General features: G+C 34.0%; 2 protein-coding genes across 2 annotated transcripts; both read left to right on the forward strand.

The window, feature by feature from the left end:
- The first annotated feature begins 1190 nt into the window (after positions 1-1190).
- Positions 1191-1756, forward strand: LOC109188732 (protein SENESCENCE-ASSOCIATED GENE 21, mitochondrial-like). Its single transcript, XM_019339351.1, has one exon. The coding sequence runs from the start codon at positions 1311-1313 to the stop codon at positions 1605-1607; it is 297 nt and encodes a 98-aa protein (XP_019194896.1). The 5' UTR covers positions 1191-1310; the 3' UTR covers positions 1608-1756.
- A 4437-nt stretch (positions 1757-6193) lies between these two features.
- On the forward strand, positions 6194-10479 carry LOC109188731 (isovaleryl-CoA dehydrogenase, mitochondrial). Its single transcript, XM_019339350.1, has 15 exons — positions 6194-6428; positions 6534-6617; positions 6727-6784; positions 7112-7236; positions 7324-7368; positions 7748-7796; positions 7925-8034; positions 8580-8656; positions 8951-9001; positions 9086-9150; positions 9290-9444; positions 9546-9586; positions 9677-9731; positions 9874-9930; positions 10133-10479. The coding sequence occupies exons 1-15, from the start codon at positions 6312-6314 to the stop codon at positions 10277-10279; spliced, it is 1236 nt and encodes a 411-aa protein (XP_019194895.1). The 5' UTR covers positions 6194-6311; the 3' UTR covers positions 10280-10479.
- The last annotated feature ends 16142 nt before the right edge of the window (positions 10480-26621 follow it).

Here is a 26621-nt window from a genome sequence, read left to right on the forward strand (position 1 = left end):
AATGAGAGTTTGTTGAAGGATTTTATTTAGGCCTACAATTATAAATAGGCCATTCATTTGACATTTCAAAACACAACTTGAAGACTTGAGGAGTTGAGAGCATTTGAAGAGATTGGAGGCATTGAAGAACGCTTGAAGATTTGAAGGCATCTTTTGAATATTTTGCAGGCAATTTGAATCCATTGCAGGTACTTTGGAGCTTTGCAGAATTGATTGTTTCGATGATCTTGAAGTCTTTTGAAGGCGTTTGAGGATCTTAAGGCGACTTGAATCCATTGCAGATACTTTGGAGCTTTGCAGAATTGATTGTTTTGAAGATCTTGAAGTCTTTTGAAGGCATTTGAGGATCTTAAGGCTATTTATTATATTTGTATAAAATACTTGGTAAATAAATATATATAACATATTTCGTATTATAACTTTGATATTTAATTACAAGATAATGTAAAAAGAGACAATAAACAATGTAGTGAATATAATAAATTAATAAATTTGAAGGTAATGAATCTTTGAATGGTAGAAAATAAAGATAATATAACTAATGAAATTATATCTCTTTTTAATTTTTTTATAATGAATAATTTTTTTAAATAAAGACATTATAGACATATAGTTCTAAATTAATTAAATAATGCATATGTATTATATTTTGTGGTAGCTACTAATTTATTTAATTTAATAAGAGTAATAAAGTGGCTTACATACTTTTTATCAACAATAATAAAATCATTTATTTTTTTTTAATTTCCATTCGTCGTTGAAACAAATTGTTTTGAGAGTTTTTCAATGACAATTGCAATTGCTGTCAATAGAGGATGATAATAAATAATTCAAATATATGGTTATAGTAAAAATTAACTTACAAATTTCTTTAAAAGTTTTCATGCATTGATAAAATTCTGATGTGTAAACTTGTTCAATTGGAGTCAATGCGATGTCAATATTGTCAATTCTTTGAAAAATGGTCATACCGTTTTAAAGTCCAGGTGTAATTGTATTTATGATCAACAACTTTGTAGTTTTTTGCGCAGGTTTGACAATTATATAAGAACAATTGTAGATAAAAAAATAATAGTATAATATTTGTAAAATAATGTACAATTGTACCATTATAAAAATACATACAAGAAATATTAATACCATAATGACCTAAATCAATCCAATAATGCAAAAGCATAATTGAAATATTAGAGACTAAACTAAAGAGACAGCAGGTTTCGTCTCGCCGCAGCGGGGGAGAGTAAAACCAAAGCTAAGCCTTCCGCCGCGGCAGCGTTACTTTCACCACCGTCAATTCTCCGGGGGATCAGATGGCTCGTTCTATCTCCAACGCCAAGTTCGTCTCTGCTTTCGTGCTGGACAGAGTCTCTGTTTCCGCTACCAGGAGCTATACGGCGGCGGCGGTGGCGGCGCAGGGGTCTGTTTCCGGTGTAGCAGGGAGGAGCAACACGATGCTGAAGAAAGGAGGAGATGAATCGGGGAAGAGCGCCACCTCCTGGATTCCGGATCCCGTCACCGGATACTACAGACCGGAGAGCCACGTTAACGAGGTCGACGCTGCCGAGCTGCGTCAGATGCTCTTGAAGAATACCACTAGACAACATTAAACCACATCAATCTTTACTACTTTCCTAATACTATGTTGTTCCGCTGATATGATGTTTGCTTCCTATACTAGCAACCCCGCCCAGACATATACTGGTTCCGGGAAAGAATAGAATGAATTTGTGTTTCTTTTTCAAAAAAAAAAAAAAAAGTTTTGTTCTAAATAATCAAAATAAGATTAATTAAACGAAAAAAAAACCTAAATTTGTTTTTTTTAATGGAAAAAAAAAATCAAATGATTTTTAAAGTTCCTAATTTATAATCTTTGATGCTAAACTTTGAATGTTATGTATTTAGTTGAGCTAATTATTTGCAATCATTATTGTGTGGACCATATTTTGTATACTGTAAAATAATGTACATTCAGTATAAAAATAATGTATTTTTAGTATATTAAAAGTGTATATTGTATTCAGGGGATGTACATTATTTGTGTACTGAGTGTAGATTATATAACATAATGTACACTCAGTACACAAATAATGTATATTTAGTATATTAAAAATGTACTTTTTGTTATGGTCCACACAATAATTTGTCAATTATTTGACCAAAGTTTATGTTAAATTTTATATTATTATAAAATTTTAAAACATTTTAACATATTCGTAGTATATGTTTATGCCAACTTTAATTAGGATGGAGTTCGAACCTAAGACCTTTCTTATAGAAATTAATGATTAAGTAAAGAAATAATAAATAGTTAACGAAATATTCCGTTATTAAATTTTATACTAATGGAATTTAGGGTTATTTAATGGAAGAAAATAATATAATAGAGGGTAAATAAGGAAAATCATTAAAAAATACTAAAATTAAAATAATATGAACCATTCATTTTAAGAAACAATTACGCCAATATTTTTTTGTTCCAGTTAAGGGCCTAACATTATTGGCTCTTATTATATTTTTGTGTGTGTGTGTGTGTGTATATATATATATATATATATATATATATATATATATATATATATATATATATATATATATATATGGAAGGGATCAGGTGCGGGAATAGCTTCCCGTGCGGTTCTGCAGTTGGACGCACATTAAGCATTAAACTGACGCACTTTAAGTACACAACACACGCACATTAAGCACACAAACAAAACACCTTAAGAACACAAATCACGCACCTTAAGAACACCAACCACGCACCTTAAGCACATAACAAAGCACCTTAAGAACACAAATCACGCACCTAAAGTTTTAAAAATAGTTCAATTTAAGTTTCACATAACTGACGCACATTAAGCATACAAATCACGCACCTTAAGATGAAAACAACGCACATTAAGAAGGAAACTCACGCACCTAAGTTTTAGCAACTACTCACATTAAGCACAAATCCACGCACCTTAAGCATAAAACTCACGCACCTTAAGTTTTAACAACTTCTACCATTAAGTACACAACTCACGCACCTTAAGCACAAACTCACACACCTAATATACAAAACTCACGCACCTTATTCACAAAAATCATGTACCTTACATTTGACCTAAATGTAAAAAATTGCCAAAATACCTCAGTGTTTTTTATTTAATTTTGGTAATCTAAACGTTGATTTAAGCAAAATCAATGGTTCTCCTTTCACCGCACAACCGCACTTGCCCCCTCAACTTTACCCTTGTTAACTAATCCTTATCTTTATATAACAATAACAACATATATAAAAGAAATATATATTTATATAATAAAAAATATACATGTGTGTATATTTATATATTTATTAATAATTAATCATTGATATACACACACATTATTGATGACATTATAGCATTGATCTATATTTTTTTAGTACAGTAAATTGATAACTATTAATTAAACAATTATTCGTACAACCCAAACTAAATAATATTCAAAGTAATACCGTCCCATTTTATTTGTCTTACTTAGAGCAACTCCAAAGTGGCTGCAAAACGAAAAATTATGTCAGCAAAAACACTAAATATGCAAATTAGACGGTTCCAAGGAAGATGGCATCGCGGCATAACGCCAATGCTTTTGGCGTTAAATGAACAGTGCCACGCCATATATGGCGGGGCACTATTCATCCGCGGCAAATGTAATATAGGGAGAAAAGTTATCATTTTGCCCTTCCTTCTTTTTATGATTTCAAATGTATCCTTTATTTGTTTTATATGTAATTTTTTATTTTTTTTTAAATACTTATATTTAAAGTTTGTATTATTAAATATAAATTATACCATTTTAAAAATCTCATTGAGACGATCGAAACGAGACTAATATTGAATATATATTAATTAAAATTTCAAATACATCAAACCTAGAACATAATAAAAATTAAAATACATACGACATAATATTGATATTAGAAAATACAACACAATTTTGAAAAATAAAATAAAATAAATAATTTTCTAGTCCACTCCCACTTCCTCCCAAATTATCAAAATATTTATCAAATTCACGATTTGTGGGAACGATTTAGTAATTCCGATAATTAAATGTACTAGATGTTGTATGCTATATTATTATTGTGGAATAAATTAAATTTTCAAAAATATTGTTAAATTTGTTTTTTTTTAAATAATTAATGTTATAAAAAAATTAATGTTAATAAAAATTATTATTTATATCACAAGTTATATTTTATATTAAACTAATTAAGTTCGAATTAATTTATATTAAACTAATTAAATTCAAACTAATAATTGAAAAATTAAATTATTTTAGTGTAAAAGTTTGGTGTTTTGGTGTAAATGGGTTGGAGATGAATAAAATTTGGTATGAGAATATGCTGAGAATATTCCTTCTGATGTGACATTTGGTGGAGAAATTGGGTGTTTTGGTGTTGCGTGGGTTGGAGATGGCCTTACTATTAATTGGTCAAACTTTCTTTAGTATTTTTTTGCGATTTTTTTTTCTGTATTTAATAGTACTTTTAGTGTAGTTTCTAAATATATAAATTTTGTATACTAATACTAAACTTAATATTATGTAAAATTGAATCAAAAGTAACTTCAATCAAGTTTCGATAACTGAACTAAACACATAAAATGAGACGGAAGGAATATTACATTCTCAAAATTTTACATTATCTTTCAAGAGATAATTGTTTAGAGCAATCTCGTTAGTGAGGTTTTTGGGTTAATTATGGGGCCTACTTAAAAACCTAATTTTGCAGGAGGATAAACCACAAAAAATCCACATTTCCCATTAATATAAAAATCAGTCTTAGTTGGTCACATGTAGGAATGACAATTCTATCCGCACTCAACGGGTTACCCGCATCCCCGCCTCAATGGGCAATAAAATACCCGCACAATTTGGGTAATGGGTGCGAGTATGGGGAAAAAGTTTTAAACCCGTGCGGGTATGGGGGTGAGTGCGGGGAGAGGTATCCCCGCCCCGCACACACACACACACAGATATATATATATATATATATATATATATATATATATATATATATATATATATATATATATATATATAGTGTTATTCTCGTGTTGAAGTCTATAATTACTTTTTTGTATTAAGTCGAGGATTTGAAGCACTAATATAATTCATGAAGATTTGGAACATTAAACTTGAAGTATTATATAGATTTTTGGGTAGTAAGGGAATGTCCTAACTCACTAATATTACAACTTCTAATTATTTTTTGGTGCTAGTGGCTAAGATTTTATACACTAATGTTTTGGTGCTAGTGGTTAAGATTTTATACATTAATGTTGAAGTTGGAAGCAAATGTAATATTTATTATAAATTGCAGTAATAAAATTTTTATTGAGTTAATACCCAAAATTGTCCTCAACTATAGTGGTTTTTCTCAATTTCGTCCTAAACGACTTTGGTGACCTAATATAGTCTCAGACTTTTGTGTTTCGCTCAATTTAGTCCTCCGTTTGTTATTCCGTCAAATTGGTGTTAAATAAAAAGACAATTCAATAATATCAATATTGACCTCTCTTTACTTTCAACCTGCGAAGTGAGATATCTCTCTTTCTTACACGAATTACACCCAGAGTTACTCTCAGACTTACGAATCAAATTTTATATTCGCAGCTTTAGAAGTGATTCTGGGAGTAATTCGTAAAAAAAAGAGGCATTTCGCACTTCACATGTCTATGAATAAAGAGATGTCAATATTAAAATTACTGAATTTTTTATTTATTTAACAACAAATGGACGGAATAACAAATGAGGGACTAAATTGAGCAAAAACACAAAAGTCAGGGACGAAATTGAGTAAAAACACAAAACTCTGGGACTACATTAAGTCACCAAAGTCGTTTAGGACAAAATTGAGAAAAATTACTATAGTCAAAGACGCTTTTGGGTATTAACTCAATTTTTATCCCCATGGGGCGAATATGAGAATAAATTTTATTATCCTTACTTGCCTTAAAGTGAGGTTCAAACCTTTCACTTTTCACTTAGAAGAGTGACCGGGTACCAGTGAGGCTTGTTTTAAATGCGCTTATTTGCTCTTAGTTAATACAATCTTGCACTATGAACCAAACGTCTCCTTAATATTTAAAATTGTATATCTTCTTTGCTTGCGTCTACGATCGGATGACTCACCAATCAATGAATCGGATATATATTCATATTAATTCTTCATACTTATAGATGATAGATATCCTCCAGCTCAGAAGTCAGAACCTTCACACCAAACTCTACATTCTATCCTGCTTTTCTTCTGCTCTTTGCTCTGCATCGCCATTCTCAAAGAAATGCACAAGTTATTTGCTGCCAGGTCCTTAACCTCTGCTTTATTTAAAAATCGACCCCGCCATCAGCTCCCTGCTGCTTTCTCTACTTCTTTACTCTTCGATGATACTCAGATACAGGTCTCTTCTGCATCTACCTCTCTTGTCTATAATTTCTTGCTGATTTTAGCATTACTCTAATGTTTTTTTTTTTTTTTTTTTTTTTTTTTTTTTTTTGGGTTTCAGTTTAAAGAAAGTGTTTCTCAGTTTGCTCAAGAACATATTGCCCCTCATGCGGAAAAAATCGATAAAACGAATTACTTTCCACAGGTTGTATACAATTTTTTTTTTTTTTTTTTTTGTTGGGGTGCTATTTTTTATTTTATTTTTCAAGAAATTGTTGTGATTATATGCTGATGTTCATATGTATATATTTCAGGATGTTAATTTATGGAAATTGATGGGTGATTTTAATCTCCATGGAATTACTGCTCCAGGTAGAACATTTCATCATTGCACTAAATGATATTCTTATCGTGGGAATTTTTATGGTACCTTGGGCATGGAAGAGATGTAACTCTAGCTTTGCCAGAGGTACTAGGAGGGAAGGGTACAACTCCACTATGCATAATAAGCTATCTACAAAGCAGTGTTGAAAGGGGCCTAATAATTATGATTTCATTAGTTATTGATTATCAATAATTTTTTTTTTTAAAACAAATTTGTTGAAAGTTTCATATATATTTGTCAGACCTGATTTTATTTTGATTAGATTTGGTACTCCATTTTTTAAGTGTATGAGTTAATCTATTGCATTTTTGTAGAGGAATATGGAGGCCTTGGCCTTGGCTATATATATCACTGTATAGCTTTGGAAGAAATTAGTCGTGCCTCTGGATCAGTTGGCCTTTCCTTTGGTGCCCATTCTAACCTATGCATTAATCAGTTGGTAAATAATATTCTCGGAATATTATTTTATAAAGGAATATGTATTACTGCCTCCCTCGTCTTTTACTAATATTTAAGATTTTTGTAGGTGAGGAATGCAAATCCTGATCAGAAGCAAAAGTATTTGCCAAAGGTTCCAAAATTTTGATTTTTATCTTTTTGGTTGTCTTGTGTTCATCCTGTATGGTTGATGCATGCATGTGATAAATGTATAATTAAAGGTGGTTTCTTGGTGGTAAACTCCAACACTTCTTTCAGTATCACAATGCTTATTTGATTTCAATATTTAGTACTACATTGCAACCAGAAGATTTAATAAATATTATAAAAACAAAATTCACTTTTTAAATCTGTATGCAATAGCACATTGGTTCTCTCAAGATTTTTCCCTCAGCAATGAGTCAAATTTTCTTTTTCTAAGCTAATACTTTACTTTGTTTTTCTCAGTTTCAATTAGATATGAAATTACTTGTTTTCTGGCTAACTTTTTTCTCTATCTTTATTTGGTGAAGCTAATTAGCGGCGAGCATGTTGGGGCTCTTGCAATGAGTGAACCCAATGGTACTTTTCCTATAATTTTATTTATTCCAGAGTTGTTTTCTCTCTCTTTCTCTCTATAAACTTCTAGTAGAGGTTTATGAGTTCATTGGGTTTTTAATGGTTTGTGATTAATTCGGTTCCCATTTCAGCTGGGTCAGATGTTGTTAGCATGAAATGCAGAGCTGATCGTGTTGATGGGGGTTATGTTCTGAATGGGAATAAGATGTGGTGCACCAACGGTCCTGTGGCTCAGGCTCTGGTATCATTCCTGACAATTCCTTTCCTTGCTTTATATACTATCTGAGAGATTGTGACTGGTTTGAAGTTGATGCTAAAATTCTTATTCTATAAATATTTCCATCTGATATTAAATTTAGGATTTTTTAAACATAATATAGCCTATTAGCATGCCCAGACAAAAAAAGGAATCTCATTGCAGTAGTTTGATCTCTAGATTTGATCCTTGTTGGAGTATTATCTTTGAAGATGCAGCCATTTGTTGGGGGTACCCCTCCAATTGCCATTTTTTTAGTTTGTATGAATAGACGACCTTTAGTCTGCTGCGGGTAACTGAATTCTTGTTCAGAATATGCTTTTTTGATGGTCTTATCTGAACAATTTACTATTTTCCTTCATTCTCTTTGTAGTTCTTCTGGAATATCTCTTCTGTGAATGTGATGAATAATAGTCTTCCTTGAACAATAGGATTGATGGTACTCCAGTATAGTTGTTATCTTATTATTATTCTTTTTGGGTTAGGAATGATTTTTTGGTATCCATCATTGATAAATTAGATTGGGTCAGGTTGTTTATGCAAAAACAGATATTGCTGCTCGCTCAAAAGGAATCACAGCTTTTATCATTGAGAAGGGAATGCCAGGGTATGTACTTCATCTTGATTCAGAAGAAATAAATGATTTTTTTTCCCCCAAAATACACCACTAAATTTAGATTTTGACATGTTAAAGTTAAAGAAAATTGAGAGAAAGCAAGGAGTACATTGTTTGCCCTTTCAATTGATGGATTGATCTAACTATTATGAGATGATAACTAAGGGACCAATTTGCATACCAGTTTTGACCATTTTGGCTTATTTCTAGTATGAAGCATCTGTGCGTAACAAGGTTAAGTTTTACATGTCTTAGAGCTCATGTTGCAACTTTTTCTCTTTGCAGTTTCAGTACTGCCCAGAAATTAGACAAACTTGGGATGAGAGGAAGTGATACGTATGTTTGTCTTATCCCAAAGCCTGTATATACCATACCCTCTGTGTGGAAAATGGGCTGACACTTGTATTTTTTACCCTGTAGGTGTGAGCTTGTGTTTGAAAATTGCTTTGTTCCGGAAGAAAATGTTCTGGGAGAGGAAGGGAAAGGTATCTGTTCTTTTAATGTCAGAAAGCAATGCATTTGAGGTTTCAATATCATTTTCTTAGAACACGGGAACTTAATAGATGTGCAAGGAAAACAATAACATAAAGTGTAATGTTTCTTGGCCTCACGTGTCTACTTCAGGAGTTTATGTCATGATGTCGGGCCTGGATTTGGAAAGACTTGTTCTGGCTTCCGGACCTCTTGGAATCATGCAAGCATGTCTTGATGTGGTACTTCCATATGTTCGTCAACGAGAGCAATTCGGGAGGGCCATTGGCGAACATCAATTTATACAGGTTCCAACACATGATGCAAAAACTTATTTTATTCATTGTTGCATGCTTCTTATTAAAGTCAACCGTTTTTTTTTTTTTTTTTTTTTTTTTTTTTAATGCAGGGCAAAATTGCCGACATGTATACTGCATTACAGTCCTCAAGGTTGAAGTTTCCTTTAGTAATTTTGTCTCTCACGATTTTTATTTAGTATGCACGGCTCTTATACTAACTCTTCTTCTTACATGATTGCAGATCATATGTCTATTCGGTTGCCAGAGACTGTGACAACGGGAAGGTTGATCCAAAGGTTGGATGTTATCACTTCGCCTAATGTTTACATATTATCACTCGTGGATAATCTTTGTGGTCTTCTTTGCTTTATTTAGATGTTGAACAAACAATGTCGGGCCTAGATTTTGTCATTGATTCTAACGTTATAAATCTCTCAGGATTGTGCAGGTGTAATACTCTGTGCAGCTGAAAGAGCCACTCAAGTTGCTCTTCAGGTGAGCGAAGAATTCTGGCAATAGCTTTCACTAAAATTTTACGATAGAGTTTGCATTTCCCTATGCTGCCGAAATTCTTCTTTTACTAGCCTATGGTTCTACGCCTGTTTTTTCGAATCTGTATCTCTAGATTGTACTGGATACAAGGCTATATGGTATTTGAATATTATCATCCTTAATGTAATTGCCTTCATTCTTGCAGGCTATTCAGTGTCTTGGCGGTAATGGGTATGTAAACGAGTACCCGACTGGGCGCTTCCTTCGCGATGCCAAACTCTACGAGATTGGGGCAGGCACTAGCGAGATTAGAAGAATGATAATTGGTCGCGAGCTCTTTAAAGAGCAATGAACGAGGAATTACCATTTACCACGTTATGATACGAGTTCTTCTCACGCAGTGGAATTGAAGCAGCTTTGTCTTGCTGAGAGTTGAAGGTTAACACAATGGCAGCTTTTCTGCCCACTAATAAGGCCTTGTTTGATTGTAATGAACAATTGCAAAAGAATAATAATACTAATATCATATTATATTTGAACTTGTCCTGTGAATCCCCTCTTTGGTTGAAATTGCATATATGCTGTTGCTGTTTTGAGCCTTTTAACATAATCCTTTGAATATTGAGAGATTATTCCTCTGAAGTTTTGAATAAACTTTTCCATTCTCACAACCCCAAGCAACAAAGCGGACAGACATACATATGATCTGCAATTATTTTTGTGAAGAGAAGTTGGTTTAAGAGTTGCATCTTATTACCATATATACATCGATTTTGGTACCATTTTAACTTTTGTGGATGCAATAAATATGCTAAGGAATTTAGATTTTGTATATGCCAAAAGAAAAACAGCAAAAGAAAAGAGCAGCAGAAGAAGAAGTGGTTCATTTGCAATTTTGCATACGCAAGGGATTCCCACATCGGCTGAACACAGACAGTGGAGCAGAGCAGTAGGTTATAAAAATGGGCCGAGTGCAATTGGGCAACATACTTACCTGGACGGGGTCAATGGGTGACCAACAAGGCCCATGGCCTAGGTTGATGACTTCCATTGCACTTTGGAAGGGTGTTAATCTAAGGTCTACTTAATAGGTGGAGTCTACGTCATAATTTGTGGTAGAGGGGGCCTGCGTTTTACCCAATTTCATACCAAAGTTTCAGCGTCTAATACAAAGCCCATTTGTTTGTGCGCAGTTGTATATTTGATATTTGTGGTAGAGGGGGCCTGCGTTTTACCCAATTTCATACCAAAGTTTCAGCGTCTAATACAAAGCCCATTTGTTTGTGCGCAGTTGTATATTTGATTTTGTGCTCTGCTGAACCTGATGCGATTCACTGTAAGTTTAAATTAAATTCGCGTTCATCAAACATACCAAGTAATACTCAAATTAGGTGACCTTGATATTTTGTTGTTATTGTGGAGGTTGGCAAGATTATAAATACCCTTTTTTTTTTGGGTGTTTTCGAATTACAATAAGCGCTTTGATTTTATTGTAAAATAAACATTAAAATATTTCTATTAATGTGTTTTTGTTGGGTTTTCTTCTTGTGTGGCATAGTGTATGTGAGATGACTTGTGTGGCATAGTGTATGTGAGATGACTTGGAGTAGGGAAAGGGAAATAAACCAACTTCTCCTACAAATTCAAATTCTTGCATTGCTTTTGGAGTTGGAAAAAAATAAGTGAGAAAATTGTGCAATATGTATGTGCATGTTAAATGCGTTAGGGTGGTTACCAACTGACGAACACCCTGAATATTTTTTAACTTAATTCTTTTACTCTATTTCTTTAGCACTCAAAAACTCAACCACTGGTCTTTCTCTTCAATTTACTTTTTAATGGCACATATTATAACTATAATATTTTTACAAGTGTTGAATTGAAAAAAATAAATAAAATGGCAACTTGCCATGCTATTCCACCATGACACTACATAAGTACATTCCATGGTTGTGTACTTGGGTTGTGGTCATGGTACAAGCAAGGCCATTAGTGGGCAGAAAAGCACCAACAGAATTGAAGGGTGGTTTGATTCCACAAGCCATAACGTAAAGAACTCGTACCGTTGTATGGTAATTCATTGTTCATTACATTTTAAAGAGATCACGACCAACTATCATTCTTCTGATCTCTCTAGTGTCTGCTCTATTCTCGCTGAGTTTGGAATCACAAAGGAAACGGCCAATTGGGTACTTAGTTTACATACTCATTATCACCAAGACACTAAATAGCTTTCAAGAGTGAAGCTAATTACATCAAGGATGATAATATTAAAAAAATACCATGCCTTGTGCATTTTGCAATATTTTTGCCTTGGATCTAGTACAATCATACATATGTTGGAAATTTTAGCTAAAATGATAGTTTTGAGTGGCTACTTTGTGGTACAAGTATATATGGGGTTCACTTCTAATTTGGGTTGGATTAAAGTGGATTCGGGTTCTTCGTAGTGAGAAGAAAGAATTGATATATTTGACGTTCAAAATGGATAATGAGTAAATGAGAAATTGATTCTCAAAGTAAACTCATTTGAGTTCAAAAATTGAGCCTACAAAACCTTGACTCATTTGCACCCGACTGGGTGCTTCCTTCGCGACGCCAACCTCTACGAGATTGGGGTAGGCACTAGTGAGATTAGAAGAATGATAATTGGTCGCGAGCTCTTTAAAGAGCAATGAACGAGGAATTACCATTTACCACATTACGATACGAGTTCTTCCTGTTATGGATTGTGATCTAACACAGGGCAATTGAAGAAGCTTGTCTTGGGTGAGAGTTGAAGGTTAACAGTATGGCAGCTTTTCTGCCCACTAATAAGGCCTTGTTTGATTGTAATGAACAATTGCAAAAAGAATAATATTATTATTCTAATATCATATTATGTTTGAACTTGTCTTGTGAAGGAACCCTTCCTTGTTTTTTGGGAAAATACCAGCTGGCAAAGATCATCATTCGGGCCTTGAATGATGTTGTCCCCTAAATCTACCGCAGTGGGTAGGGAATTTGTAGTTTCTTCGTTCAATTCAACAACAAGATTTATGTTACCTGGAGTTGTGTTCTGCTGTTCTTGGATTTCTTCGAACGGTACTTGGGAGATTGGGACCGGTTCCATGGTGATAGAGCTTTCTTCTTCGATGCAGAGTGGATTCGAAGGTGCTCCGGTGCCCGTGTACTGTGGTGAACTGCCGGTAATCCCTCTTCGCGGTATATTTCCTTTTCCTTGATTTCTTGTTCTCACCATTGTTTGATGTTGCGAAGAGTGAGAGATGTTTGGGGATGGTTTGCTTTGGGTAGAAGACGACTCTGTTACTTAATTTGGGGATGTTTCTTGGTTTGGGCCCGGGTTTGGGCTTGTAGGGTGATTAATAAGATATGGGCTCTTCTATTGTGGTATGGGCCCTTTTTTTTTTATATTTGTCTGAGTAGGATTGGCCCATGTGCCTATTGATCTTTATATAATGCATAGTCCAAATTCGGCCCTTAATTTTGCATATTTGTTTCCATCAAGTGCTTTTGTTAGGATATCTGCTAGTTGTTTTTCTGTGTTGATGTGTGTCAAATTGATGATTTCATCTTCTACCAGTTTTCTTAAGAAGTGGTGCCTAATATCGATGTGTTTTGTTCTAGAATGTTGTACTGGATTTTTTGAGATATCTATTGCGCTTTGGTTATCGCAATGTATTGTCATGATTGATTGATGTATTCCGTAGTCTTCTAGCATTTGTTTCATCCAAAGTAGTTGTGTGCAACAACTTCCTGTTGCAATATATTCAGCATCAGCTGTTGATAAAGATATGAAAATTTGTTTTTTGCTAATCCAGGATACCATGTTTGTTCCTAAGTAAAAACATCCTCCTGAGATGTTTTTCCTGTCATCTATGTTTCCTGCCCAATCAGCATCACAATAGGCTGATAAGTGGTGATTGGTATCGAAGGAATACCATAGTCCCAGTTCGATAATTCCTTTGACATATTTAATGATTTTTTTTACTGCCTTTAGGTGTTGCTCAGTAGGATTTGCTTGATATCTAGCACAAATTCTTACTCCAAAGCTTAGATTTGGCCTACTTACAGTCAGGTATAGTAGTCCTCCTATCATGCTTCTATATAGGGTTTGCTCAACCTGTCTTCCTTCTGGATCTTTTGATATTCTCTCTGTTGTTGGAACTGGTGTTTTAACAACTTTGCTTTCCTCTAATCCGAATCTTGTGACTAAGTTCTTTGCATATTTGGTTTGTGATATAAAGATCTCATTATTGTGTTGTTTGATTTGTAGCCCAAGGAAGTAGTGTACGCAGTTCACCAACCATGCTCATCTCAAATTCTCCTTCCATTTGGTTTTTGTGGCATTCATGTGTTGAGCCGAAAACTATGTCATCAACATAGATTTGGGCAATGACAATGTCTTGACCATAGTGTTTGACGAATAGGGTTTTGTCCACACTACCTCTTTTGTAACCTTTTTTGATTAGGAATTCAGTGAGACGTTCGTACCAAGCTCGTGGTGCTTGTTTTAGCCCATATAGTGCTTTGTTGAGTTTAAATACACTTTGTGGAGAATGAGGGTCCTCAAACCCTTTTGGTTGAGCAACATAGACTTCTTCTTTTAGATTACCATTTAAGAATGCCGTTTTCACGTCCATTTGATAGAGTTTTATCTTGAGTATGCAAGCCACTGCTATGAGGAGACGAATTGATTCAATTCGGGCTACAGGGGCAAAGATTTCCTCAAAGTCTGTCCCTTCAATTTGTGTGGATCCTTGTGCTACTAGTCGGGCTTTGTTTCTTGTTATGTTTCCTTGTTCGTCTGTTTTGTTCTTGTAGATCCATTTTGTCCCGATGATGTTGGCGTTTTCTGGTTTGGGGACTAATTCCCAGACGTTGTTTCTTTCAAATTGTTGTAATTCTTCTTGCATAGCCTCCACCCAAAATTCATCTTTTAAGGCTTCAGTGATGTTTTTGGGTTCTATTTTGGAGGTGTAGCAATAGTCTCCTTCTTCCATTTTTTGATAATCTCGTTTCTTTCCTCTGGTTTTGATTCCTTCATTGAGTCCGCCTATAATGTTTTCTACTAGGTGATTTTTCTGGATTCTTGTGTCATTAGTAGTGTGACTTTCCTCAATTTTCTCAGTATCATTTGTTTCTTCATTCTGTGTTGTTTCTGTTTCAGTTTTCTGTTCCAATGGTGTTGGAACTGTAGTTTCAACAACAGTTGATTCTTCATCATCGGTGGTGGGATTTTCTGGTGTTGTGTCATTGATAACCACATTTATGGATTCCATGACACTGTCTGTTCTGAGGTTGAATACTCGATAGGCCCTGCTGTTTGAGGAGTATCCTAGGAATATTCCCTCATCTCCTTTGATGTCAAACTTACCCAAAGGCTCTCTATCTTTTAATATATAACATTTGCTGCCAAAGACATGTGTATGTTTTAGATTTGGTGTCTTTCCCTTCCAGATTTGGTAGGGTGTCATATTGGTTTCCTTTCGTATGAATATTCGGTTTATCAGGTAACATGCGGTGTTTACTGCTTCAGCCCAAAACTTTGATGGTAATCTTTTGTGATTCAAAAGAACCCTTGCCATTTCTTGGATGGTACGATTCTTTCGTTCGACTACTCCATTCTGTTGAGGTGTTTTTGGGGCGGAGAATTCATGATGAATTCCATTTTCTGCGCAGTAGTCTTTGAACTTTGTGTTCTCGAATTCTCTACCATGATCACTTCTTGAACGGATGATTTTCCCTATTTTTCCACCTTTTTCATTTTGGATTTTGATGATGAGTGATTTGAAAGTTGTGAATGCCTCAGATTTTTCTTTAAGGAAGTTTACCCATGTGAATCGTTAGTAATCATCAACTGTTACATAGACATATCTCTTTCCTCCTATGCTTTCCGTTTGAGTAGGTCCGAATAGGTCCATGTGAAGTAGTTCTAGAATTCTAGACGTATGTATTCCCAAGGTTTTCTTGTTGGCAGTTCGTGTAATTTTGTTTTCAAGGCATGCATCACATTTTTTTTTCATCTATGTCGAGTGATGGAACTCCTCGCTAGGCTCCTCTTTTTAGTCCATTTTTCATGTCATGGAAGTTTATGTGCCCCATTCGTTGATGCCACAATTGTGTTTGATTGACGGTTGTTTGTAGGCAGGTTAGATTACCGTCCCACGTGTAACATTTATTTGTGGATTTTTTCCCGACCATTACACATTCGTGATTTTGGTTGAGAACATTGCAACTGTTTTTTGAAAATTCCACTTTGAGTTCATCTTCACATAGTTGGCTTATACTAATTAGGTTTGCTTTTAGTCCTTGTACTAGAAAGACTTTTGGTAGTCTTGGTAGTCCATGGATGTTTAAAATTCCGCTTGCAATGATCTTCCCTTTGGAGGTATATGCAACATTTTGGTCTTTTCTTACCCAGATTTTCTTGCTGTTATTTCTGTTGTGTGTTGTCCAATCTCTGTTGTTCTGCCTGTAATAAAGATCATTCTGTCTTTTGTAGCAGTGTGCTTTGATGTTTCCTAGTTTATGACAATAGTAGCATCTTATTCTTCTTCGATGTTGAAAGCGATGTTGCGACACTTCGTGTATTTCGGTTTGGAGATTTTCATTGGAGTCTGAGATCGGAGATCTGGGTCTTTCGGTAAGCTCCTTGATTTCTTGTAGTAGTTTAGCTTCTCTGTTTTTGAAGTCTAATAGTTCGTTTTGAGCTTTCTTTGTAACGTTTCTCTCCCCGATCTTTTTCATCCTTTAAAAACTGATTTTCTTCCATTAGTTCTAGATTTACCTTGATGATCTATTCCCACTTGGAATTTAGTTGGGTATATGCGTCTAGTAATTCTTGCATGTCTTCGTCATTGTTATTTTCATGATTGGCGGTGAAAGCTACGAAATTGGTGTTGATGTCTTCTTCACTGTCTGAGTCATCACTTAGTGTTGTTATGTATGTCTTGTTTTTCCTTTTCAAGTATGTGGCACATTCTGATTGGATTTGTCCAAACCCTTTGCACTCATAACATTGTATTCCTTCTGTATTTGAATTGTCTCTTCGTTTTGTACTGGATGGTTTTTGATTGACTGTGGAATTTCCTTGGCTATTCGAGGGGTTTTTATTTCTGAACTTGTTGAATTTTTTGAGAACTCGATTAAAATTCTTTGTCAATAATGCGATTGACTGTTCCATGGTTTCAGTATCAGCTTCTGAGTCTTCTTCTTGTTTGGATTGTAGTGCTATTCCTTTGCCATTATTTTTCTGATTTTGTAACATCTCGAGCTCATAAGTTTGAAGGTTTCCCATTATATCACTAAGTTTGTAAGTATTCAGATATTTGTTTTCTTGAATTGCTGTGACTTTTATTAGAAATCTTCCAGGAAGAGAGCGTAGTACCTTTTTGACGATCCTGTGTTCATGTATAGGTTCGCCTAGGTTGAATGCATCTCCAGAGATACTTAATACTCTGGCACTAAATTGTGTGATACTTTCTTCCTCTTCCATTTTCAGGTTTTCAAATTCTGTTTGTATCATCTATAACTTGGATTGTCTTACAGATGTGCTTCCTTCATGATGATCACATAGTATACTTACTCCATGCAGTTTTGGCTATGCGAGTGGTAGCAATTAGTTTGAAGGTATCTTCGCTCACATCTCCATATATTGCATTCATTGCCTTCGAGTTGAAGTCATATTCTATTTTCTCTTCTTCACTCCAGTTAATTTTAGGTTTTCTATTTCCTTTGTCATCAACTGGAGTCTTCCATTCGTTTTTTATAGCATTCCAGACACCTTCTCCTTGTGCTAAAATGTATATCTGCATTCGGACTTTCCAGTAGGAGAAATTTGTGCCAAGTAGAGCTGGTGGCCTATTATTTGAAAGTCCTTCTCTTGGGAATTCCATTTGGATCCTGCTAGTAACTTGAGCAGACCCGCTCTGATACCAATTGAAATATATATAAACGTTGCACACAGTAATGTTGAAACTGACGTTGTGACACAAACAATTTATAACGCAGTTCGGGCAAACAACCCTAATCTGCGAGGCACTTCTCAAGTTGAGAATTTGCCTAAATCCACTAAAAGCTTAATATTCAAAGTACACTTGTTTAGGGAACGGGGATTACATAATATGATGATCTTTACTATTAGACTATTGTGACCTAAACATATGTACTACTTTTCAAAGGGATTTGGGTAACTCTTCTCAATGTCCACTACTAGAAATTATGGAATTTCCGACCACCTGAAAGTGATCTTAAATCAAGTTGATACCAAAAAGTGGTCGGAAATAGCAATAAAGATTTTTCCGGATACCAAAAGTGGTCGGAACAAGGCTTTCGACTTGATTTAAGATCACTTTCAGGTGGTCGGAAATTTCATAATTTCCAGTAGTGGACTCTCGTGACTCACAATTAGATCTTGAAAGCTTGAGCCTTATGTCTTGATGAGTAGCTGCTTTTATAGTGTCAAGAGTCATGTGGTGGTCCTAAGAGATATTTGTGATAATCCTTGACAAAATAGAAGTAGGAATCTTGATTCCTATTTGGATTTGGTAATCCCTTTTTGCACAGAATTTGGCAAGCTATTTGAATCAACAATGGAAGATTTATTATTTTTTTTTGAATGCTACTGGCTCTATTACATTGTAGTATCTGTTCAAACATACTTTCCTAACCTAATGAAGCACAAAGAGTCAACAATGCCTACATTGTAGTATCTGTTCAAACATATTTTTCCAACCTAATGAAGTGCACGGGAGATGTCACTACATGTCATCTGAGCACAATGTGCTTGTCGAAAATTTACAATTTGGATATTCACTAAGTAATAGATAATTACGGTAGTAATAGTTTATAAATAATAAATCTTTATGTACCAATTGGATCATCAAATTATTAAAACATTTAGAATTATTATTAATGAAATCCTTCAAAGGATTTCAATTTCAAGTGTTTATTTCCTTTTACATTTCTCTTAATTTTGTCTTTTAATATTTATTTTTTGAAATAATTATTATTCAATTGATTTTTTTATTGAAATATTTTTTATTTTGTAGCATATCAAACAATTAAAAAATAATTATAATAAATAGTTTATTTACTATAATGTAGAGAAATTTAAAAGATTGTTAGCCATAAAGGTAGGACCTTTGAGAATTTGACAGTGTAGCCTTTGGAATCTCAACAGACAAAAGTTCTATTGTAACATTATGAACCCCTAGAACCACAATCACAAGACTCAAACTTTTATGAACCCCATTAGACAATCACAAGACTAAAAAATTGTACTGGTTTGTACTTTGACTTTAAACTTTGTGGTTCATCCAACCAACTCTTGTCTCCTAAATAATTATTAAGAATCATTTGGTAATGTAGTTACAATGCATCCAGTGTAACCAAATTTCGTTGTTGGAATTTCAGCTACTGTAAACATTCTAAACAAAATAATTGGTCAAATTGGGCAATAAACATAAGAGGCCCAAAACTTAGTATTTAATTTATGCTACGAAGAAGCCCGTTTACATAAGCCCAAACTTTAATTAATAATAAAATTAGGTAGGGGCCGCGCGAACACAGGCCCCCTCTACCACAAATTATGACGTAGGCTCCACCTATAAGGTAGTCCTTAAAATAACACCCCTCTAAAGTGCAATGGAAGTCATCAACCTAGGCCATGGACCTTGTTGAACACCCATTAACCCTGTCCAAGTAAGTATGGAGCTCAATTGCACTCGGCCCATTTTTATAACCCACGGCTCCTCTCCCCCTTTTGTTCTTCTGGCAATGTGGGAACCTCTTTTCAATATGCACACAAGCAGCTACAAAGGCAACTAACATTGCATGTAGAAGAAGGACTGGTATGCAATTGGGACAGAAATCTCCCCCCGATTTGACCCTATCTTTCTTATGAAGAAATATTAAGATATGTGCATGGGACAATCTGCGTTTTTGGAATTCCACTATATACATCACTGTTTATACAAAAGAAAAATTACTCCGTATAAAAATTAGAAATTGACATTGCATACTTATAATGCATAATAAATTGAACCGTTCAAAATTTATATTTTGAAACATAACTGCAATTACCTTACCAGATATGTTATTGACGTGAATCTCTTTAAGCATTGCTTCCAGCTTCAGTTTAAAAATTTGGCATATAATGTCTGGTCTATCCTCTACTTTTAGTCCCCTAAGATATAAATACCGTTGGATTTCTGGCCACGTAGAGTTGTATGTAACAGTAATGAATAGATTTCGGTACCTAATCCACTTGCAAATAACTATAGCATCTTGATAGTTTTGAGTCATATACCTAGCTTCGCCAGTGAAGGTTGAATGAAGTATAATTCGCTTTCATTTAGTACTTGGATTAACCTTACCCCGTGTTGATGCTTCAGCTAAACCTTTGTAAACTTCACACCTCAGAACTTTTTGATGTGTCCTTTTATATATATATATATATATATATATATATATATATATATATATATATATATATATATATATATATTAGCATGTTTGATTCCACCATGATGTATCCATCGCTTACAAATTGTTGAAATAATCTATTTGCACAAAACGACGTAGAGATCTTGGATAACTTCTCATGCATTTTGAAAGACAGATATTCCCTACCTTGGAATAACTCTTTGCCTCCAACCTCCACCTATCGTCATGATATTTATCTTCTCTATACAGAAATAATAAAGGATATTGCAACGGAAGATAAGTAAGATTCAAATGACTTATCATTTTCCATATTTGTTCATTGTATTGTATATAATATAAATATAAATTAATACTTTCATATAAAAAATTAGTACAAGCTATGATTTTAATTAAAACATTAAACAAAAGTAATACAAGCTATGGTTTTTTTTCTATTACGATTCGATTTTAACATCAATAGCATATATAATAAATGACACATAAATGATTTGTTGACAATAACCCAACAATGCATATATTCGGTATTCCGCATCAAATAAGATACAAATGAAAAACATAACTTTTTTACCCAAAAAAAAAAAAAAATGAAAATTGATTTTTTTTAAAAAAAAATAGTTAAAATAAATAGTGTTGAAATTTTTAGCATAAAATGACATTTTAAGTAACTATTTTAAAGTAGACCCATTTGAGTTGGAAAATGAATGTGAAAAGGCTTGGAAGAATCATTTGCCCCACATTGGTTTGGGAAGTGAATTTGCACTACTATATATACAATGCCATTTTAAAAAGAGCTTGAATTGTATAGCTTAGAGGCTCTCTTTTATGTGCATGGGGTGCAAATCAACATTGATGTTCTTTTTACAGAAAACTATGTATATATACATTTGTAAATTACTGGCTCTATTACATTGTAGTATCTGTTCATATACTTTCTCAACCTACTGAAACACAAAGAACTAATAACGCCTCCACTGAGACTCGAACTCATAATCTTCAAAATGAAAATCCAACCTAGGTACCATTGGACCACATAGTCCTAGTGAAGTTATTTTGAATTCATTTTTTCATAACATTAAGTTTATTATTAGTATATAAAATTTATATATTTAGAAATTACATTAAAAGTACTACTATAAAATATAAAAATTGTTATAAATATTATTATTATTATTATGGCCATTATCACAAGACCTTTCATTTGCCTTATATTTATTCCATTATTTATGTTATAGAAAATGAAGGGTTATATGGATGTATATATATACATGTTCAAGGCATAATGAAAGGGAGAACTTGTGTTCTTGAGTTCTACATTCTTGTGTTATGTTTTTCTCTCTACTCTTCCATTCCATATTGCAATATTCTTCATACATACAATCGATGCGTTACCATACAACTATCACGCGAGAACTAACAAGTTGATAGGCCGAATTACAACACGTTATCAGCACGAATCGCCAACATATTCCTCGGTGAACGGTATGCTCGGACATGTTATAATACATGTTTTTATACTAGTCAAGCATGTTCATAGGTTTCATATAATATATGTTTTTATATGGCACATGTTGATTCTACACCTCTTGATATGATTATGAAATACATGATTGATATGATACATATTGATTCTAAAATTTGAAATATGAATTGCACATACCGGTTCATATATATATGATTGTGTAAATTCCTGAATATATATTTCCAATTTTATTTTTGATTCTTAAAATTGAAAGAAAAGCATGTGATATATATGTTTGTGTAAATAGATGGGGCTTTTCGTATGAAGATGCAATGTATGTATACATATTATTTTCATTTCGCATACTTTGTATGTTATATACCCTATGATGTAGTGCATTATTATGTTTTTATGATATGTCGTTTGCATGTGATTAGCAATTAGTTTTTGTGCCGATTAGGCAATGAATGAATGGTTTTTAATTAAGATTGTTAAAGTTTATTTTGTGGAAGCTTAAGAGTGAGTAAGACTTTAAAGCTTAATTGATGACTTGGGAGCATCAATTCGGTGTATTGGAGAATGAAACACCACTCGTTGCCTGTAGCGCGAGTTGATGCTATAAACACGAGTCGATGCTTGCTGCATCAATTCGGTATTTTCGCACCGATTCGTGCCTTGTTGTTTGTAGCACGAGTTGATGGTATAAACACGAGCCAATGCTTGTTGCTTCAATTTGGTGTTTGCCTCACCAATTCGTGTTGCACCATTTCGGTTTTTGTGTATATTCGAAAGATCAATTTGTTTTCTGATTTTATCTTTTGACTTCATCTCGGAAAGTTCATTTTGCATCTAGAAGATGTTAGATTCCTTATTTTGCTATAAACATGTGATATTATGAATGTATATGAGAACATATGATATATGTTTTGTAGATTACGTACTCAATTGTCAAATGTGATTTTATTGAGCTCGCTCATGTCGATAGCAATTATTTCATTTGGGTTTTGGATATTGAAATATATTTGCCTTCTAAGAAATCGAGCCAAAATTTTGTTGCTAAGTCACAGAGAACCGATGCCCAGAAGGCACAAGCTCTCATTTTCATACGTCACTACTTGAACTACGATCTTAAAAATGAGTATTTGATTGAAAAAGTCCCTATTGCGTTATGTAAGTCCCTGAAGGACCATTTTGACTAGTAGTCATCTATTGTCCTTCCTCGGACACAATTTGACTAGATTAATCTTAAGTTTTAAGATTATAAGTCAGTAACTGACTATAATTCAGCTCTGCACAAAATAGTCTCAGAAGTGAAACTCTAAACAAGAAGTTTTAGAGAAATATTTAATTGAAAAGACATTGTCAACTTTTCGTGTGAGTAATTTGTACTCCAGCAGTAGTACAAGACAACAAATTATGAGAAGCATCCTAAGGTGATTTTAGCACTTCTTGTGGCTAAGAAACATAACTAGTTGTTGATGAAGAATCAAAGTGCATGTTTGGTTGATTTTGCACAGGTGCCTGAAGCACATAATGTTACCTAGTTGAGTAACTTCATAAGGGGTTGTGGTCGAGATTATAACCAGTGTGGTATGAGTTTCGAGCTCAGAATAAGAAATAAAGTGATCAAGATATTCAAGGATGACCAAACTTATCGAGGCAAAATCTTAGCCAGAAGCAGATTTGTGGTCTGAAGTGCATTGATCCCTACGTGCCGCACACCAAAGCATTTGGTCATCGGAGAATGAACATCATCTTGATGATTCTAGCTAATTTGCCTGAAGCAAATATTGCGATAAATTGTGATAATGAAATGATAAGGTATTGATGAAGAAATGATTAGTGTCATGATAATGTTTAAGTAATTCATGAAAATATATTCATGGACAAAAAGGTTAGCTCATGCCTGAGGCATGACGTATCCGAGAAGTAAACTCATGCTTGAAGCATCCGAGAAGTTAGTTTATGCCTGAAGCATTCGAAAAGATAATTCATGGCCGCAATAACTTATTGCGTAACCGAGGAGTATATACACTCCAAATGTGTTTTTGAGTGCAAAGTTATTTTTGGAGGCAAATTATTATGAGTGCAAAGTGACTTTACTTTGCTGATTTTTCTTGCTAATTTTACTACTCGAATTGACTATTCAAAAAGTTTACCTCTCTAAGCTTACATCTCTAAGCTTACCTCTGTAATCTTGCTTCTCGATTTACTTCTTGAAATTTTACTTTCTGGAACTTTATTTTCCAGAGGAAGTTTACTTCTCAGATTTAATTCTCTTAGTTTGCATGCTTATTTATATATGGAAATTTTTCTCATGCATGCAACATAACTCTCGTATGCAATTGACTGGCTGCTAATTCAAAATTGAATTATTATTTGTTCCATAAATCTTATATCAATCCCGGAAGGATTGCTATTATCAACAAATTATGATAATCATCTTTTGACTAAATTTAAGATGTCAACATGACAAATCCCTCTCCGACTATGGCTTAGTGCAATTCTGTGTTGTTTAAGGAGTGGTATACTCTTTTATAAGAATGATCTTTGACTTATGCCATACATGATATGATTGATTTAGATGTTATTGGTTTGGAAGATAGAATGGATCATATCATATCAATTTGCCTGAAGCAAACGAAGGACTAAATTATTTCATATTAGTTTGCCCGAAGCAAATGAGGGAATGAAATATATCATGTGAATTTGCACGAAGCAATTCCCAAACCAGTGAGTGAACTAATCTAAAGTTGAGGATAAGGATTTTTGGGAGATCTTGAAGATATATTTTATTTGACAAGCTTCACAGCTTCCCTATGATTGTTGTGTACCCTTGTAATATCAATTGATATGTATGCTTTCATATCGGATTATATATTTTTTTTCTTGTTGGGGACATCAGTTTTATATGCTATTGTGGTTATCACAATCTGACCTACTGCATATCATAATTATTTCCCCTAGAACCTAGTACGTGGTATAAAACCAAACATTTCCCATCTGCGTTTTATTCACAGTGTGCAGTCTTTTTCCTATATCACCACCATAGTGTACCTTTGTGGGCATGTATATGTTGATTATAAACCTCCGTCTGTTATTTAAATTCTTAGAGCCCATGATAAGGGATCAATATATAATTAGGTACGCCGACTGCACACTTTATGAAGATCATTTCACGGCATTAGGGGGAGATAAGATCTCAAATTTTATAGAATGCCGAGAAATTCTATGAATGATTGATCTTCAATATTTAAATCCACGTACTAGGTAGACTGAACTAGAAGTTCAGAAGAAGTAAACTGAACTAGAAGTTCAGTAGATAATTAATCTGCCAATATATATACTCATGAGTGACTAGGTCCTATATATTTTCCCCAACTTGGACCATATATATCTACCAATGCTCCTTGACGCCAGAAGCGTGGAGACATGTTGGTATAATCCGCGGAAAGCTAAATCTAGTAGAAAATGGTGTCACTCTTGAAATCGCTTAAAGAAGTATGTCGTGAAGACATTCGTCCTGAAGGCGAAAACCCCAGTAAAATTTTAGGTGCACCCAAAATTATAATACTGGGGATGCGAAACGACCAGATAAAAATATCTTTGGGAAATGTCTAGTGTCTGGTTGAATTAGAAATTGCCATTATTTTATATATATGGGAGAAATTTATGAAAAATGTTATAGTTGTCGACAACAAAATTGCCTTTACAAATTGTTCTCGTTATATGAGAATCTGGATCCAGAGATAGGTACCAGTTGTGCCTTGGTATTTTTTATGTATAACGGAGCAATTAAGGCATGTACAGCTCAGCTCGCTAAAACTGTATTCTCTTCATAACACGTACACCATTTAATGTTAACCCTGTAGGTTACAAATGGGTGTTTGTACGAAAGAGAAATACAAACAATATGGTGGTATGATATAAAGCGAGACTGGTAGCTTAAGGGTTTACGCAGAGACCCTGAATTGATTTTGATCAAATATTCTCTCCCACAACATATGGCATTACGTTCCGCAAATTAACATTATTGGCAGTGAATTATGAATTTAGATATGCAGTTGATGAACGTCATGACCGTAATTTACTGGTCATTAGACGCTAATATTTATTTGTAAATCCCCGATGGATTCAACACTTTTGGAATGTGGAAAGTGAAAATCTCAACATGTATCATTAAACTACTAAAGTCTTTGTATGACTTGAATATTATTGACTGAGTGTTTTCCTCCCGAAGAAGGAATGTATAAATAATATGTACCATTATGTGTTCGTTAAAGAATTGCTAATGGAGTTATTTATTTATCATCTCAGTCGATATTGACGGTTTAAATATCATTGAAACACATAGAGAGCTTGGTGATATTAGCTCATGCCGAAAGATGCAGTTTTAAAATAAAAGACTTGGAAATCCAAGTATTGTCTCGACCTGAAGATCGAGCTTCTCCTTGAAGAAGTTTTATACACCAGTTAGCCTACTTGAAAAATATCTTGAAGATGTTTTATATAGACAAGTATTATTTACTTATCGCACAAACGGTTGTCCAATAATCTCTTGAAGTAGATAAATGACCATTTAGACTCGAAGGTTATAATGAGGATATTTAGAGACTGGAAGTCCATTACTTCATTGCTATTGGAGCACTATTATTGAACTAGAAGTTCCATAATCGCATCAGGCCTGATATTGAATTTGCGATGAAATTGCTAGCAAGATTTAGTGCTTCTCCCTACAATGAAAATTGGAATGGTATTTAACATATCCTCCAACACCTTCGAGGTA

Source organism: Ipomoea nil, unplaced genomic scaffold (genome assembly GCF_001879475.1).
Source record: "Ipomoea nil cultivar Tokyo-kokei standard unplaced genomic scaffold, Asagao_1.1 scaffold1474, whole genome shotgun sequence".
Lineage (NCBI taxonomy): Eukaryota > Viridiplantae > Streptophyta > Magnoliopsida > Solanales > Convolvulaceae > Ipomoea > Ipomoea nil.

What these genes read in the sequence shown, in the direction of transcription:
- LOC109188732 (XM_019339351.1), top strand. Translation starts at nt 1,311, where the DNA reads ATGGCTCGTTCTATCTCCAACGCCAAGTTCGTCTCTGCTTTCGTGCTG.
- LOC109188731 (XM_019339350.1), top strand. Translation starts at nt 6,312, where the DNA reads ATGCACAAGTTATTTGCTGCCAGGTCCTTAACCTCTGCTTTATTTAAA. An exon ending in ACCTATGCATTAATCAGTTG is followed by an intron (nt 7,237 to 7,323) that starts GTAAATAATATT and finishes AGATTTTTGTAG; the next exon opens with GTGAGGAATGCAAATCCTGA. An exon ending in CCACTCAAGTTGCTCTTCAG is followed by an intron (nt 9,931 to 10,132) that starts GTGAGCGAAGAA and finishes TCATTCTTGCAG; the next exon opens with GCTATTCAGTGTCTTGGCGG.